The sequence below is a fragment of the Cyprinus carpio genome, chromosome B20, assembly GCF_018340385.1.
Source record: "Cyprinus carpio isolate SPL01 chromosome B20, ASM1834038v1, whole genome shotgun sequence".
NCBI classification, from domain to species: domain Eukaryota; kingdom Metazoa; phylum Chordata; class Actinopteri; order Cypriniformes; family Cyprinidae; genus Cyprinus; species Cyprinus carpio.
This window is the reverse complement of record NC_056616.1, coordinates 6390238-6409370: the sequence shown is the minus strand read 5'-3', so window position 1 is coordinate 6409370 and position 19133 is coordinate 6390238. Positions and strand designations below refer to the sequence as shown.

General features: G+C 42.0%; 1 protein-coding gene across 1 annotated transcript in view; it reads right to left on the bottom strand.

Moving 5' to 3' along the window:
- Positions 1 to 223: 223 nt before the first annotated feature.
- traf3ip2a (TRAF3 interacting protein 2a) overlaps positions 224 to 19133 on the bottom strand; it is a 69545-nt gene continuing 50635 nt past the window's right edge. The window contains exons 8-10 of the mRNA XM_042746247.1: positions 3855 to 3959; positions 3478 to 3552; positions 224 to 752 (exon numbers count right to left, since the gene is read on the bottom strand). Coding sequence (XP_042602181.1) covers positions 606 to 752; positions 3478 to 3552; positions 3855 to 3959 — 327 coding nt within the window. The 3' untranslated portion in view covers positions 224 to 605. The remainder of the gene's footprint in view (positions 753 to 3477; positions 3553 to 3854; positions 3960 to 19133) is intronic.

The window sequence follows — 19133 nt, the reverse complement described above, 5'->3', positions numbered from 1 at the left end:
TCCGATTGTATTTGTCTGAAAGAAGAAAGTTATATATATACATAGGATGCCTTGAGGGTGAGTAAATCGTGGGCTAATTTAAATTTTTGGGTGAACTAACCCTTTAAGTGAGAAAAGCATATCAAATAGACATTACAAAAAGTAGTTTTTATTTCAGATGTTGCATCTGAGTTGGTATTGAGATTTATTTATTTATTTATTTATTTTTTTTATTTTTAATTATAGTATTTGAGTATTTTAAACAGTTTATAAGTATTACCTGCAGTGCCTGTGAAGTGTTTCTAGAGCATTAATGCAGTGGGTTTATGGGTTAATCTAACAAACTATGTTGTGGTTACCTTTATCCCAAAATCAACTGAAAGAAACTGAAAAAATGCAGTTATGAGAATCACTATTGAGAATAATAAGATTGTTTAAAATTTTTGGGTGGACAATGTTCACACTTTTCATTAAAAAAATAAAATAAAATAAAACAAAATAATGATCCTATAACAGACTTAAAAATAGACTTAAAATAAAATTTTCTTTAAGCAAAATACAATTTTATCTTTTCTTTTGATCTGGAGATGAAATGCGATCTAGACATGATGTCATAAGATTCAGTTTTACAGGGGTTTGATAGTGAGCATCAGCTCTTTGCCCAGAGGAGGGACGATGTATTTTTCCTCTCTGAGTAAGCGCAGTAACAGGTCCTTAGCATCCTCGGGCCACCGGTACAGACGCGTGCTCTGTAGCCACAGTGGAACATGACTCTGTCAGAGAAAGTAACACTTTAAACTCATGGCATTGTTCATGCATACATATTATATATTTAATTGTTTAGTTATTTCCTTATTAAACATGTCTCCCATCATTCAGGACATGAGTTCCCTATCAAACGGTCTCTCCCATCCCGTAGCTGCACAAATCAATGGCGCTTTAGGGGAATCTATTCTCGCTGAGGCCAGAACTCCCTCAAAGAAAGCTCATGCTCCATCCTTCTATTCAACACCTGGGCGAAGGAAGTTCTATTCAAGCTGGGCACTTCCTTTTCATTAGTACTGTATGTGCCCAAGCAAACTGCTGCTGTGATAGCGTACCCACAAGAGCAATTCTCCTCTCCTCACATCCTCGAATGCAAAATTCCTCGCCTACGTTTGGCGAACTTCTATTTGACAATGGTTTATGGCCTGGCAGCCATTCCCAGTGTTTCAAGCTGAGTTGTAAAAACAGTAAAATGAGGTTTCTCACTCTAATTCGCTCGCAGGTCACCTCATTTTCAGAGGTATTATTCAGATTTTGAACGGGACAACGAAGCGCATGTTCTACAGTCCAAAATACAAGCACTGCTCGCAAAAGGTGCCGTGGAAATGGTACCTCTGGCAAGCAGCGAGTCAGGCTTTTTCAGCTGCTTCTTCTTCATTCCAAAAAGAGATGGCAGGCTCAGACCCATTCTGGATCTCAGACATCTAAACCACTTGCTAATGCACTGGCCGTTCAAGAAGTTAAATATCAAAAAGATCCATTCGCGCACATTTGCCCTAAGGACTGGTTTTTGACAGTGGATCTGAAAGACACATACTTCCACATCCACATAGTCCCCCATAACAGACCGTTCTTGAGATTCCCGTTTGAGGGAGTGGCCTATCAGTATGTAGTCCTACCTCTCACCTGTTTCAAACAGATGTATGTTTGGACTGACCTCCAGAAGGAAGGTAGTTACAATGGACACCTCCAAGGTTGGGGCACTCTGTTGGAGGGCAATCTGGCATTCGGCTCCTGGTCAGGCCTCGTAGCAATACCTGCATATCAACTGCCTTGAAATGATGGCAGTTTCCATAGCCCTGAAAACCTTCCTGCCGACTTTAAAGGGGCACCACGTCTTAGTCAGGACGGACAGCATGACGGTGGTAGCTTATATCAATGACACGTGCAGTTTGAGATCACACTTACAGAATGGCTTGTTGCCTCCTTCTGTGGGCACAGAACGAACTCCTCATGCTAATGGTGGTTCACATGACGGCCTAGTGCTCACTTAGATGCCTTCCCTCGGATCACCCTCCTACTGGCCCCGCTCTGAAGGAACCAGGCCTGGTTCCCAGAGATAGTGCAGCTCTCAGCTCTCGCCTTCTCTCACAGGCGAAAGGCATGATTTGGTATCCCTGGCCGGAGCTGTGGAGCCTTCGGGTATGGAGCCTCAACGAGGAGCGTCCAGCGAGAGTAAGCAGTACCATTTTAGAGGCAAGAGCGCTGTCTACGAGACACTTTTACACCCTTAAATGGTTGGTCTTCCATGACTGGTGTTCTGCATGAAGTTTTGACCCGGTGTCATGTGTCGTGTCCCACGTGCTAACCTTCTTACAAGAGCTGCTGGATAACAGGCATGCCCCTTACACACTTAAAGTATATGTGGCAGATATTGCAGCTAACCATTCTCTCGAAGCTCGGCAATCAATTAGCAGAAACAATCTGATCATTAAGTTCTTTAAGGGCACTCGGAGGCCAAACCTTCCACGTCCTTAGTCCTCAAGGGACCGCAACAGTCCTAAGGGCTCTGCGAGGCCCCCCTTTCGAGCCACTCAGTTCAGCCAACTTGTGGCCCTTATATCATAAAATGGCCCTCGTCCTAGCTCTAGCGTCGGTTAAGGGATTGGGTGACTTGCAAACACTGTCAGTCGGTATTTCCTGTCTTGAGTTCGGACCTAACGACTATAAAATCATCCTAAAACCAAGACAGGGTTATGTCCCTAAGGTGCTCTCGACTTCGTTCAGAGCCCAGGTGATTACTCTTTTGGTACTGCCCATTGCAGAAGGCGAGCAGGGTTCCAATCAACCAGTTAGGGCATTTAGAGTATATCTAGAGCGCTCTAGCCTGTTCAGACAGTCAGAGGACCTCTTCATTTGCTTCAAAGGCTGCCACAAAGGGCTACCGGTTACAAAGCAACGACTCTCCCGCTGGACAGTGGATGCAATAGGTGTGAGGGCCCACTCCACAAGGGGAATGGCCTCTTTCCCCTTGGGCAAAGCTGTTTATATTTGTGCTTCTCTGCTACTAGCTTGGGGCACAGTGTGCTCATATTCTTAGGAGTCCTTATCTGAGTGCTCCAAGACTGTGCTCGCAGAGCAGACTGCTCCGTATCTGCTCATAGCGCAGCGTGATCGGATGAGTTCCCCATATGCATGTCAATGCAACAGGAGAGACCGTTAGATAGGGAACACTCTGGTTATTGATGTAACCTTGGTTCCCTGAAATAAGGGAACTAGCATTGCATCACTCGCCACGCATTAAGCTGCACGTGAATGGATGACTATCGCTTCAGTCAAGTGATTCTGATGAATTGCGCTCTGAGCTGACTTATATAGTAGTCAGCCTCGCCCTTTCTGTCAGGCTAAAGCGCCATTGGTTTGTGCAGCTACACAAACGTGAACAAATCAGGCTTCAGTACAAAGTAAAACAGGAGTTTCAATGCATTTTTTTTTCTTTTTTTGGTGACTTACTTGGTTAGCACTGGGAAACAGCACTGGTACCAATCTGAAGTTTAGACATCTCTGCAGAATGAATTCATTTTGGATCTAAAAAAGGAAACAATCAAAAGCATGCACAGCTAAAGTAAATCTATACCCAGTGGGTTTAAAACTCCACACACCCCTGTTAAAAATGTCATTTTTGAGTTGTCAGTTTTAGACATAATAAGTTTTTTAGAGATACCAGTTCAGAATAATTAAAACAACGTGAGGTAGTTTAACTTCAACAACAGCATTCCCTGATGGTAAAATGCTACATCTTATAAGATCAACCATATCAAAACATTTAAAGAAGCTTCCACATAGATCTATAGAAGGATGAGAAGAGACAACTGTGAGCCAGCTCTCACCTGAGTGTGTATGTACTTGGTGTGTAGTCCATGTTGATCAGATCCATCTCCCTCAACATCGGTCTTATACTTTGGACTGATCACTACAATGATTAACACGGACTTCTGCAAAACAAATCGATCAGATTCTAGTAGAAAGCACAGAATATAAACACAAACAAACTGGTCAATTTTGCCTAAAAAGTACCTGTTTATAAAATGAACATCTACAGACAAATTACAGCCATAATAATTTTCATAACAACAACATTCCTACACGTGATATTGCTCAGTTTAACTACAGCTCATAACTGTGATATTCAGTGTTTTTCAAGAAATAAGTTTTAAATAACATATTGTCATGGTCAGTTGCAGTGAAGGAAAATTGTAGCTCATTCTAGTTGCAGCAGTTTTATTACAACTCAAAAGATAATCCAAAAAGACAAAAATGACAAAGAGCAATAAATCAAAACAATAAGAAAAGACAATGAACAACAGAAACGGTGGGCTATACAGACATGAACAAACAAGCAAGTGCAGGTGAGTACAGGTGCTGGTCATATAATTAGAATATCATCAAAAAGTTGATTTATTTCACTAATTCCATTCAAAAAGTGAAACTTGTATATTATATTTATTCATTACACACAGACTGATATATTTCAAATGTTTATTTCTTTTCATTTTGATGTTTAGAACTGACAACTAAGGAAAATCCCAAATTCAGTATCTCAGAAAATTAGAATATTGTGAAAAGGTTCAATATTGAAGACACCTGGTGCCACACTCTAATCAGTTAATTAACTCAAAACACCTGCAAAGTCTTTAAATGGTCTCTCAGTCTAGTTCTGTAGGCTACACAATCATGGGGAAGACTGCTGTATTGACATTTGTCCAGAGTGACGACCATTGGACACCTTGCACAAGGAGGGCATGACACAAAAGGTCATTGCAAAAGAGGCTGGCTGTTCACAGAGCTCTGTGTCCAAGCACATTAATAGAGAGGCGAAGGGAAGGAAAAGATGTGATAGAAAAAAAGTGTACAAGCAATAGGGATAACCACACCCTGGAGAGGAACAAAACCCAATCAAAACCCAATCAAAAATGTGGGGGAGATTCACAAAGAGTGGACTGCAGCTGGAGTCAGTGCTTCAAGAACCACTATGCACAGACGTATGCAAGACATGGGTTTCAGCTGTCACATTTCTTGTCTCAAGCCACTCTTGAACCACAGACAGCGTCAGAAGCGTCTCGCTTCAAAAAGGACTGGACTGCCGCTGAGTAGTCCAAAGTTATGTGCTCTGATGAAAGTAAATTTTGCATTTCCTTTGGATATCAGGGTCCCAGAGTCTGGAGGAAGAGAGGAAAGGCACACAATCCACATTTCTTGAGGTCCAGTGTAAAGTTTCCACAGTCAGTGATGGTTTGCGGTGCCATGTCATCCGCTGGTGTTGGTCAACTGTGTTTTCCTGAGGTCCAAGGTCAACACAGCCGTATACCAGGAGTTTTAGAGCACTTCATGCTTTCCTGCTGCTGACCAACTTTATGGAGATGCAGATTTCCTTTTCCAACAGGACTTGGCACCTGCACACAGTGCCAAAGTTTCCAGTACCTGGTTTAACCCTCTGGAGTCGATTAACGCATATACGCGTTTTGGGGTATTTTCTCCTGATAACCCCGAAAAGAACTTAAATTACACTTTCAGTTTTGATCGTACAGATAAGAGCAATACATCAATCGAATTTGTAAAGGGTCTACTTTTTTTTGTATACAGACATAATAACAACAAAACTTTGTGCACTTATAAAATAAAGATAACAAACAAGGAGTGCTGTTTGCAGCCTTTGTCTGCGCTGATCTTCAGTTACAAATGCATCATTATAAAATGAACTGTAACTCAGTGAATACTCAACAAAGAGACATGAGAGAGATATCTATAGAAAGCCTGACATGTCTACTTTTAAACTAAACAAGTGCTGCTGGAAAACAAATATTCTGTGATAAAGTAATCCATATGAAAACAACGCGATGTCCGTTTTTCACGTCTCCCTTCATTATCTTCTAATGCGACCACGCCCCCGCGCTGAACGCGCTTTTCAGATTCAAATGTTTCACTGAAGCGCGCGGCTTTTGAATACGCCCACACAACAGAAGACAACACAGCGAGATTGTTCTTCAAGTTTTTTTTTTATTTTACTGTTTGCTTCGCGATGAGAGGAATAAGACATAATTCACCCCAAAAAGATGTGATGTGGTTGAGGATTTGAATTTCCTCAGAAAAAAGAATGAAGCACTTTATTCAGCAGAGATCATAAACATGAGTAAGTCTCTTTTTTATTTATTTATATCCTTGTACTAGTTTTCACATAACGTGTAAACATTTTACTAGTTAGACTTTTTTCCAAAGACTTTTTCCAAACTATAATTCCTGACTAAATGTATAATCAAGTGAAATATTATGAAGTTTCAATAACAATATACACTACTATACCATTCAAAAGCTTGATGTAAATAATATAAATGTAACTGTAACAAATGTAACAATCATTGCTGTTCTTTCAATTTATCCCCCCTAAAAAAACTAAAAAAAATATTCTCAGCTCTTTTCAACATAATAATAATAATAATAATAATAATAATAATAATAATAATAATAATAATATTTTTAATATTATTATATTTTTTTTTTTTATAATATTTGTTGTTTTAATGGTTTTATGTAGGATTGTGTGACTGGAGCAATGATGCAAAAAATTCAGTTTGAAAGTCAGCTTTGATTGTTCCTAATAAACTGTTTAACTGCACTCAGAAGTGAATATTAAATTTTGTTGTGGGATAATTAAATATATTCTAAATAAACTACAAAGATAAAATTTATATACATTTATTTTGTCCTCACATTCTTTCTTGTAACTCATCCCTCTCTGTGACACAGCTGACTGAATGGCTCATTATGCAGCTCATTATGCAGGCCTTTGTCTTCTCAGGTGTGAATTCATGATAGTTGACGCCTACTCGCATATGACTTTTACTAACAAAAAGTGTCTTAGAAAATGTAAATCAATATATTGTTTTCTGTAAGTGAGTAAACAAGATGATTTTCACATAATAAGAAAAAAAAAAATTCTAGGCTACAAGCTCCAGTTCTCAAAATTCCTGGGAACCAATTTTCTGTATGTGTTCTATTGCCTTATTCAAGTGATTTAACATTTTTAGTTTTTCACTAACCACGCATAACATTTTTTTTTTCTCAAAAAACACAATCATGTACATACATGCTGCTCACATATTATTATAGCCTAGTTTGTGCTGATTACAGTGAGATTAGACTTTAGCCATTTAGATATTTATAAGAAACTGAAAAAAGCACAAATGTCAGGGCATGACAAAACTTCTCCAGGCCCCAAAAATACCCTTAGACTCTAGAGGGTTAAGGACCATGGTATCCCTGTTCTTAATTGGCCAGCAAACTCGCCTGACCTTAACCCCATAGAAAATGGGAAGAGTAAGATGCGATATGCCAGACCCAACAATGCAGAAGAGCTGAAGGCCACTATCAGAGCAACCTGGGCTCTCATAACACCTGAGCAGTGCCACAGACTGATCGTCTCCATGCCACACTGCATTGCTGCAGTAATTCAGGCAAAAAGAAGCCCCAACTAAGTATTGAGTGTTGTGCATGCTCATACTTATCATTTTTATACTTTTTATTTGGCCAAGATTTCTAAAAATCCTTTCTTTGTATTGGTCTTAAGTTATATTCTAATTTTCTGAGATACTGAATTTGGGATTTTCCTTAGTTGTCAGTTATAATCATCAAAATTAGAAGAAATAAACATTTGAAATATATCCGTCTATGTGTAATGAATGAATATAATATACAAGTTTCACTTTTTGAATGTAATTAATGAAATATGATGATTTTTGATGATATTCTAATTATATGACCAGCACCTGTATAATCAATTAACCAATGAGTCACTTAGGGACCTAACTAAAGGTGGGAAAATTAGAAAAATGAATGAATAAATAAATAAAAAATAGGACAACCTAAAGCCCCCTACACACTGTATGATTTTTGGTTGTCCCAGACATCGTGGCGATTTCTGTGATCATGGCTCTTAATTGGTGGTCCTATGTCGTACAGTGGGACCGGCTCAAAGATGGCCATTGTCACGGTCTTGCGACCAAAGGTAGCCTACAATCATCCAATTTCCACTGTGTCAGAAATTCAGCATGATTTTCACACAGTGTGTTTGCAGCTACGATCCACATTTACTGACCAGCTTATAAAAATGCAACCAGAAATCAACGCGAAATGACGCTAAAAACAAAACTATTCAAGCTCTTATTCCTTCCCCTTTATCTGCTTTCACTTTTTTTCAGCACACATAAAAACTACAACTGCCAAAGTGTGATTTATCATGCTCTTTTTGTTTACCACTAGCGCATGCTGATGGCATTTTATTCTTCTGTAGAAATGTACAAGTCATAGCGTGAGAGGCAATAGGTATCATTACCGTATAGTCTACACACACACTGTACCCAAGTTTATTAGAACCATGTCACACAGTGTCATTTGCAATGATCTTACAGGATTGCTAAAATCATGCAGTGTGTAGAAGGATTAACACAGCAACTAGACCTAAACCAAAACAAAACATAAATGAGAAACATACTGTATAACCAATGAATCATTTGAACTTTGTTTTTTCTTGTTTTCATTTTTGGCTTAGATCAGACTTTTTTTTTATATGGCTGTTTACATTGTCATTTTTAAATATGGCCAATCTCAGATTCCAATGTGAACCAGTGAACCGGCGCTAATGATGTTCGACTTCGCCACTCGGAGATCACTAAAAATAACATTAAAGAGGTGTGTGAACTTGCAAGCATGATGTCAGACACTGTAATATGCTCTCTGGTCCCCTCCCTGCTTACTGTGGTGATAAGATAATTATCTGGTTCTTTTCATTCATTTGCTGTGTTTCTATGGGTGTGTAGCCGCACTGGGTAGTACGTTAACGTTAGCTCAAATGATATATAGGGAATTTTAATAATTAATCAGGAATATGATTAAATATATATATATCTCGCGTAACAGTTACATTAAAATTATTGAAGAGAAAAATAGGTCAATTGTATATATCAATAACTCATTACAAGGCACTGTAATTTACTCATTAATATGTCAATATTCCATTCTTCATATCAATTAACGTGATATCTTTTACTGGGAATTAATGCAAATCAAACAGTGGTTTGTCCAGCAAACGGCCGTAAGATTAAATTATCAACTTCAATAAAGTTATCACTTCTTATAATTCCAGGAAAAATAGTTTCTGGCCATGAAACCATTCTCCATCCTTATAAAATTTAGGTTACTTAAAAGTAACAAATAAGCTTTGTAGCTAAGATCAAACATTTCATTGACTTCGTAATGTGAGCATTTTAGACAGAAGCAATCATGAATATATTGGCTTTTAATAATTGAACTAATAATACATCAAACTACGATTCACACAAGAGTAAATATGCGTATAACAATACAAACAGTAAAAACAAATACAATACAAAACGAATAACAAATGGAGAGAGAGAGAGAGAGAGAGAGAGAGAGAGAGAGAGAGAGAAAGGGGAGAGAGAGAAGAGAAAGTGAGAGAGAGATAGCAGAATCATGCAGCAGAATGATCGCGCAGTATGGCAAAATCACATACAGTAACCTTTTTGAAAGACAACAAGGAATCAGATCACCTTGAAAAGGGAATAGGACAACCTTAAGCAGCGTTTTAAATCTCTATAGGAAATAATACTTGCATGTGGGTATCTTTGTGCCTGCTAAGAGCTGCGTGCGTCGTGCTTTTAGAGCTGGGCGTGTTCTCTCGTGTCTTCCGGGGCGAGCAGACTCGCGCGAAGTTTCAAAGGTTCAACGAACGTGGAGTACCAAAGAAATAATTCAGAGTTCGTCTCCCTCGTGTAGGGAGAGGGAATATAAGAATAAAACTTAGTAAAGAAGAAGCAAAGAAAAACGGAGATGAAAGCTCCCTAAGGAGCCATCGCGACAGACGTTCTCTCGACGAAGTGCCGAAAACAAAAAAAGTGCAACGAGAAAGTTCTGTGTCAGTCTCTTACTACTCAGACTGGGTTCACGCCTCTGTTTGCGCGAACAACCAATGAACGTCCATGATCTGAAGTGGGAAAAAGTTCCTTTGTCTCTGGGGAGACACCCACTCGAGTGAGTTATGGTGTTGTCAGAATTCAGCAATTATATTCCAACAAGATGGTAATTCCAGAATAATACATTTTACTGTAAATGTATGAGTGGTTCGGTCTCAAGCAAGACGGTTAAAACAGATACCAAAAATGACAGGTAAAGGTAGGAGAAACATAAAGTTACATTCATATGCAGAATACACACATTTTAAAGTTTGATTAACACAATAAAATTGTAGATACTCCAATTTGATATGGAAGACATCGAAGCACAAAAAGGAAATACCGTCAATACATTTAGAATATATTTACTTTCCTTTTTTCCTTACAAGAATTCCTAGCGATCTGGGCTTTTTTTCTGTTTCTCCCAGTTAAGGTAATAAAGTTTTACGATCTGGTCAGGAATTTAAACCCAGCCATGCTGGCACCAGGCTGGCCATTCAGCTTGCAGAGAGTTTGATTTACCTGCATGAGTTCAGGGGCTAAAAGCTTTGGGTTTTAGCCAAGGAATGTGCATTGTTTTAGATTCAACGAGCCATGATTCATTAATTCAGAACCAGTGAATGAATGAATGAACTGCTCATACGCTACAGTCCCCCTTTCCGTCGGATGAAGTCCCTGTGTGGACATCATCGGACGGCAATCATCACGATGGGCAGATGACAGGTGAATCATGATGGTCGTGTAGCAGGTGGATCATAATGGCAGGTGGTTCCTGGAGCTGAGGATCCAGCTTGATGAGGTTCGGCGTTGTCTCGGACTTGGCACCCCCTTTCCAGGGATTCTGTCTGAGACCTGTAGAGATGCACAGTGCAATGTCGGCAGCGGTCCAGGCTTGGACCGCAGATGATGGGTTCAGAACGTTGCCGTCGAGACAGTCCTTGGAGGGCTGTGTCGAGGGGAGCAATGTCAATGTTTCGGGACCCCCTTTCCTCAATCCAGAGTTCCAGTTCTGGATCTAAGATGAAGTTGTAATTCTTGAAGGATGGGAGTTCCAGTGCTGTCTTGTACTCTTCACTCGGAAAATGGTATAAGGCCAGGTCGTGAAGGTAGGGCGTGGCACCCTTCGGTACTTGAATCCCCCTATTCGGGTGGGCACATTGACACGGCTGGTTGTGTCATGCTGGTCGTAAGTGAGAGTAGCTGTACGCACGGGAGTGTTTGACGTGAGCCATCTGTCACCTACAATCTCTGGTTGCGTCTCTGTGACTTGTGTACGAGGCTTGGATTCGGCAGGGCAGTGTGTGTCGCTGACCAGGGTTTGCAACCCGCAGATTCCTTCAGTGTTGTTTCTGAGGAAGGGTTTGCTAAGGCAGAGATAATGAATGTCTTTGGTCAAAGTACACATGTGCAGGTTTGGGGCCAGGTACAGCTGTGTGTCGCTGTCGTGGTAGGCCACCACCATCTGGAATGTGTGTCTTGGTGTGGGTGTTGCTTTTCCAAAACCTGACATTGACAATGTCTTTTATGTCTGTAGACTTGGCTTGACTCACTGATGGGTTGGTTCAGGAGCACATCCACTTCCCTCTGCTCGGGATTGACGTGCAGTAGGATGGCGCTACCCAGAGAGTAGGCCAGGTGTATTTGTAGCGGGTCAGCTGGCGTGGTGATGGCGGAAGCCAGCACAATTAGCACAAGGCTTAAGGGTATCATGTATGGTTGGATTCTACCCGTGGTTAGGCTGTCATTGGAGCATTGTGCAGCACATGATGCGTCATGGAAATACATTGGCATTATCCCCCTTTTGCGCCGTGGCATAACAAGCCTTGGCATTGTGATGTCAGACGGTGCACGACCCACAGTGTTGTTCTGTGCACGCAGCATGTGCTTTGTTTCATGCAGTGGTCTGAGGCACTGGTTGTTAGTGAGTGTAGACAGCATGCAAGGGTGGATGGAGGGGTTTGAGAGGTTGTTAAGCAAAGTCTTTATATGAGGTGTCAGAAACCCGCTCGTCTGCTATGTTGGTATTTGTAAAACAGCGGAGCCAGCGTAAGCGGCTCTGAGGTAGGCAGTCTAGTTTGTAAAGTTCTTATGCTGTGTGTAATCACTTTAACCTTGAAAGTGGGTGGGTGGGTTGGGGGTGACCACAGCCTGTTGTTTAGTGCGCCAGTTTTGGCGAGGGTGTCAGTTTGAACATTTTAAGTCCTTGTCTAGACCTGGTAGCTTCGAGTGTCCTTTTACCTTCTTCCAGTACACACAGTCACATCGTGTGTTTTTGTGATGTTATCACGTTCCTGGAAAAGGTTGTTGGTGTTTGACTGGCTTGTTGTTTGCAGTTTTTGAAACCATTCTGTTTCCAGCTCGGAAGATGGCACACGAACTGAGTCTGGCATAGTTAGAGTTTGTACATGCTTTGTTCAGAAAGATGTTGAATTCAGCTGGTGAGTTGGCGTAGCTGAACGGGCACCTGTTGAAGGTGAACTGTCTGTTGCCAAATGTGAATGCCAGCTTGTGTTGGTTTTCCAGGTGCACCGGAATGGTCCAGAATCCCAGAGGCCACATCAAGTGTAGAGAAGATTGTGGCTCCTCTGATTCGGGGTATTTCTTGTTCTAGCTGGGTCATGGGCCGTTGTGACAGCGGCACCTGTTGATTCAATTTCCTGTAGTCAATGGTGGGTCGCCATTCGCCGTTAGGTTTGAGGATGGGCCAGATGGGGGCTGAGTAGGTGCTGTTGCGTGGACGGATGACACCTTTCTCAAGCATAGATTCGATCATCTCCTGCACTGGTTCGTGTGAGGCGATGGGAATCTTGTACTGTTTGACAAAAGTGGGAGGAGCATCAGGGTGCGTAGGGATGTGCACCATGTGGAGGTTGGTAAGACCACAGTCTAAAGAGTCTTTGGCACAGGATTCTTTGAATTTATAAAGAACTTGTCTGAGTCCTTGACGAACTGTATCGCTCTGAAGTGCATTAGCGTCTTGTAGAATTCGCTGCACTGGAGATTCAAAACCTGGGTAAGGCTCCTCCATCGGGTGTGTCATCAGTCGGTTTGGTATTAAGAGGTGTAGCAGGTTCATCAGTCTCACTGACGCTCTGGTGGGAGACGGTGTATACTGCGAGGTGTTGGTCTTCGGTCAGCTCCGTTCTGCACACCTGGTCTTTGGTCACTGACATGACAGATGTGATGGTGATGAATTTGAAGGGTGCAGTGAACAATGTGTTGTCTGTACTCCCTTCGGGTATCAGTCCAGGTGGAATGGGCCCTATGACAGGTCGTACACGTTCAAAGTCATGAAAAGTCATTGCTCACTAGCCATCCCAGCCGGTAGGCCTTGGGAATGTTGATGTCAGTTACCGTCCAGTTGTTGCACAGGATGTAAACTATATGAGATGACACTTCAGTGAGGGGTGTGGCTTCAAGTGTGAGTCCGAGTTCCACACATTCAGGTGAGGGTTGGAAGAAACCCAGCGTGTGGTTTAAGGTTTGACCACATCGCATGTTGAGCCGAACAGTGACCCCTTTGGTGTAAGCTGGTATCACCGTTCCCTGTTCGTTGACTAAGGTGCAGAGGAGCGAACTTGAGCCCTGGTTTGTTGTTGAGGCTGTGTACCCATTGCTGGCTGCTGGGGTTCCCGTGAGCTCTGTGACCTGGCAGTCTGGCTCTGTGGGAGTTCCCGTGACCTCTGTGACTTGGCAGTCTGGCTCTGTGGGAGTTCCCGTGACCTCTGTGACCTGACAGTCTGTCACCGGCGACCTGTGTGGCTGGAGGGGAAGAGTTTCTCGCACTTGAGCCCAGACTTTTAGCTGTTTGAAGTCCAGTAAAGGTTCAAAGCGATCTAGCAGGTCTTTGCCGATGAGGAGTGGGTAAGTGTCCATTGGTGAAATGTACACAGGATGTACTAGACTCATAGGACCAATCGTCAGGTGACTGGAAGCTACCTTGTCAAACCGGATGTCATTCTGGCTGTATGACTGTACATTCAGTTCACAAGTTTGAGGTGTAAGAGTTCGATCTTGTCTCTTAGCTTTAAATTGGAGTCTTTTGAAAAGTTGAGATGAGATCACCGTAAGGTGTGATCCTGTGTCGATCAGGGCTTCCATGCGCACTCCTTTTCCTAACGTGATGTTCAGGTGGAGTTTTCGGCCCACCCCCTTTTCGACGAGGTTGCCCAGGAATGTTGGCATCGGGGCAGGTGTGACGATCGATGGGTGGTTAGGACCGGTCTCGTGTAGCTCGCTGCGGAGGCAGGTAGCCAAAACAGCATTTTCTGGTACCTTGGGATTGTTGTACCTGGTGTGAGGAACTGTGCTGTCTCGTTCAGGGTGTGCAGCTGTCAGCTGTGGAGCTTGGGTGATGCTGTCACCTTGTGATGTGACAGTTAGCTCTGTGGTCTGTGGATGACGAGCAGTGTTCGGGGTGCTTGGCTCAGTCAGATGGCAGTTAGACAGGGTGTTGGTTTCAGTTCTTATGCTTAGACATAGGAGGTCTGGTTCGTCTTTCTTGTCTTCCTTGCGAGTTTTCATGTAAAGAAGCTCTTTCAGCACCCTCAGGGTCTCTGCTGTCTCAGACGTGGCTGCCCTGTGTTTTTCTGATGTGTGCTCAGGATTGAGCTTACCAGTGTCGTGTCGAGAGTGGTTCCACTGCCGGCTGTCGGGGCTTTGTGTCCTGGACGGTGGGGATCGGCTCTTTTTGGGTCGCCGGTCCCAGAATCTTTCATAGCGCTTGCTCTGGTGCTTTGGACGAGCACCACCACGATTATGTAGCCCTCTGCTGGCTTGGAACGGTCTTGACTCTCTGTAAAAAGGTCTGTGACTGTGGTGTTGTGGGGCGCCCTCTAGGGTCAACTCCGAGCAGTGCTCAGAGACAGAGTAGATTGTGGGGTTTTTCACAGTCTTTTCAGAAATAGTCTTTTGCTTGGTGTAAGCTTTGTGGGCTAAGTCCCATGACTCTTGTGTAGACATGCTACACGGACACGCTGAGACTCCGAGATGAAAACTCCAACTGGCATGTAGGTTTCGGAGGAACAAAGTTTTAAAGTTGACATTCTGTTCCATACCTGGTTCGTTGCGTGCTCCGAAGTAGGCTTTCCGTAGTTGACTGTAGAAAGTCTGTGGGTTTTCAAGTCGGCCCTGTTTGAGGTCCATAGCGTTAAGGAGCCCGTGGTCTGAGTCTGGATCAGAGAATTCAAGAATCAAAGTTTTTCTCAGTTGCTGGTAGTCCACTTTGACAGTCTCTGGTTGACGATCCAGAATCCTTTGCACATCACGGCGGGACGTGATTCTTAACAGGTACAATTTGTCCAAAGCTGTCACGTTGGCGACAGTTTGTAAGTGAAAGTCAATGTCTTGTAAATAAGCGTGAACGTCATGACCTCCTGCAGGATCTGGATTGAAGGTAGGGATGTTTCTGGCTAGCTTGTCAAGTTCTCGGGGAGCTGTGCAGGGTTTAGTGGCATGCGTTCTCTGGAAGGGCTCTCCCCCCTCCATTGCTGACAGGTGTTCTTTGGAAGCTGGCTGGTGATGTCTTGAGCCATGGGCTTACGCCCCCCTTTTCAGCTCTGGGTTCTTGGCTGAAAGGGTTGGAGTGGCGGGCCGGGAGAAACTCTATGGTGTGTGTTTCTCTGTTCCAGCCACTCTGTAATCTGTAAGAATGTTTCAGTTCAGCGTGAACAGTGTCAAGTTCATCTTGGAGCTTGTCTCTCTGCAGAGTAAGCTTGTTGATTTTAGCTCGGGCCGCTTGCAAGTGTTTTTCACAGGACCTGGCTTTAGAGTCTCTTTCTTTCAGTTCAGTCTTTGCTCTCTCTAGGAGAGTGTCACATTGCTGGAGTTTTTCGTTGAGTTCCTTTTGGGCTTCTCTCTCCAACTGTCCTCTTTGGTCTGTGTCGAGGCGAAGATCTTGCAGGGCATTTTGAAGTCTTTCTACTTCTTCTTTCTGTAGCTCTGGATCTGTGGCGTCCTCTTTCTCGGGCTGGTTCTGGGTCTCGAGGAGGAGCTGATCAAGGCGACTCTGGGTTCGGGCCTGGTCCTTCCAGGCCTCCTCCGCTTGAAGCATAAGTTTTGCTGCTTGCTGTTCCAGGTCGATGTTGCTCCATTCGCTGAGCTGTGCCTGGGTGACGAGAATGTGAACTAGGCTTCCGAGGATCCTGGCGAGCTCTTTGTAGTTGTAGCTTTGGGTTGGATCGTGTGCCATCAGTTTATCTGGCTCGGTGTCCAGTTGCTCTTGGTTTAGGTGCTGCAGGTTACTGGCGTCCTTGGGCAGGAAGGGGGTTGTCACTGCTTTCAACCATGTCGAGAGGTTGCCCCCGTGGACTGCTGGACTGGATGAATGGAACATCCTGGCTCACTGTAGGTGAGAGAAACACAGCATACACACAAAGAGACCAATGCAAGTTCGTTCTACGGTTAACGAGCTATACTCATACGGGCTATGCCGTTTATGAGAATTTTGGGGCTAACTGATGCAAACAGTCAGACAGTTCGCGGAGCCAATTAACTTGGGTCAACGGAGGACCTGAAATGGAGATTTGACAGGCAGTAGCCTAGCGGGTCACGTGATGACACCGGCTGCTGGTTGTCACTCTACTGTTTAGCTTCCTTGGTGGCTCTCATAGGTTACTGTCTTTCTGTGAAATGAAAGAAACAAATCACAACAGAACAAAGGACAGAAAAGATCAAAGTGAAACGAAACACTTGAAATGAGATAAAACAGTAGTAACACGATATGTGTTAGGGAGAATAAGGAGGCCTAAGCCTACTGCTAGGTTTTAAGATAGGGCCAACAGGTGAGTGGGGCTATCGGGGTAGTGAAACCTAGGAAGATGGTGTGGCTTGGAGAAGAGATGGGCCAAACACTTAAAATATATCCGGGGGAATATCTAATATTCTGTGGCTTATAATAAGTGGATGGGTTTTATCACATTTCGGTAACGCTGGTCGGGCAACCTTGCTCACTGGAAACCTGAGATGACTGTCCAATCACCAAGGGAGTTCTACAATCAAATACACAAAGGATGAACAAGGGAAACTTAAAGTGAATTAAGGCTTGTTTGTTTAAAATCAATTGAGTAAATATATATGTAGAAATGAGAGGTAACAGCTTTACCTAATAATGATAAAACAAAAAGGGAATTATGATAGTGATGGTAATTATCAAAATAACCTAACCCAAAAGAGAGAAGAAAAAGAATCAAAATCAAAATAGAAATAGACAGGATGAAACATGGGAGAAGGCCGCAGTAGCTGGTTTTCACCACAAGGGGATGAAACTCCCTCTCTGTGCTTCACCTGGTAAACAGAAAACTTAATTCAAATTTAAAAATTCAAAACTGGTTTAAACTGACATTTAAAATAAGCAAGAAGAGAGCTGAAAGCTATGAACCGACTTAACAGGAGATGGCCACTAGATGGCTCACTTCCTTCTAAGTGGGTCAATCAGTGGTTAACCTGAGACACTTAATTTACACTATTAAACAATTAAATTTTAATTCAAATCATGTTTGAACCAAACTCAAAGTAAGTGTGAACAGTCAAAGGCAGGAAAATTTGTCTAACATAAAATAATATTCGCACGAGCAAAGCTGTAAATGCAAATAATTATTGAGAATTTAGACGGGCTAATTCAACAACCACAGGAAAAAAAAAAATAATTAGCATTATCTGAAACGGCCACGAGATGGCGTAATTGCACTCATGCAGACTGAAGTCAGAAGGCAGGGCGTAATTTGAGACTACTAAACCCTTAAAGGACGCCCTCTGGTGTTTAGTTAGCGGAATTACACCCTACTTCAGTGTGATTTAGAATCTGAGTGTTTGTCAGCGCTGATTCTCCAACAGACAAAGGTTTGTACCTTTAAGGTGCTATACTGCACAAGAGCGTGAGGCAGGATTTCTTCGCTGCAAAACACGCAAATGTGAACAACAGGAATTGTCCGTCTGTTGCACTCCCATACACATTTATCAAAATAGCACTTATGATTTAAATGTTTTAGGTTTAAAATTGGGTAGCTAAGCCAATTTTTCGACCAGGAGTTTTATCGTTTATTTTTGAATATCACTGTGGTTAACCACGAATTCAATAACGATATGTAATTACAAGGCCTTTTAATTACTGAATCAAAGGAACGTCGCTCTGATCAGATTTACGTCTCGTCCTAAAAAAAAGAGATTTCTTCGTCTTTAATAGGCGGGTTACTAATATTAAAATGTTCTCACTGCAGAGAGATCTTGATCTTCTCTTAACAGGACATTTAACATTATACTGCAGTGTACTTTCAGCAAAATAACAGTGACTATACTGTTAGGTATTTCTAGAAACTGTTAATGTGCTGACTGATCAGCTTTTTGCCTCAGTCAGTTAGGAGTGAGTTCGCGTCTTGCGACTTATCTCACAATCTCATAATTTCATAGCGCGCGTGCAGAAATTATTAATAACCATATAAACAGATTGAAACTGAATTGCTCATAAAACGAAGTTTGAAATGCCCGCGTTTCTCCACCAAAATAATGTAGCCGCACTGGGTAGTACGTTAACGTTAGCTCAAATGATATATAGGGAATTTTAATAATTAATCAGGAATATGATAATATATATATATATCTCGCGTAACAGTTACATTAAAATTATTGAAGATGAAAAATAGGTCAATTGTATATATCAATAACTCATTACAAGGCACTGTAATTTACTCATTAATATGTCAATATTCCATTCTTCATATCAATTAACGTGATATCTTTTACTGGGAATTAATGCAAATCAAACAGTGGTTTGTCCAGCAAACGGCCGTAAGATTAACTTATCAACTTCAATAAAGTTATCACTTCTTATAATTCCAGGAAAAATAGTTTCTGGCCATGAAACCATTCTCCCCGTCCTTATAAAATTTAGGTTACTGGAAAGGTAACAAATAAGCTTTGTAGCTAAGATCAAACATTTCATTGACTTCGTAATGTGAGCATTTTAGACAGAAGCAATCATGAATATATTGGCTTTTAATAATTGAACTAATAATACATCAAACTACGATTCACACAGAGTAAATATGCGTATAACAATACAAACAGTAAAAACAAATACAATACAAAACGAATAACAAAATGTTTTGTGGTTTTGCTCATTTGTGAGATATTGGGTGAGAGAGAGAG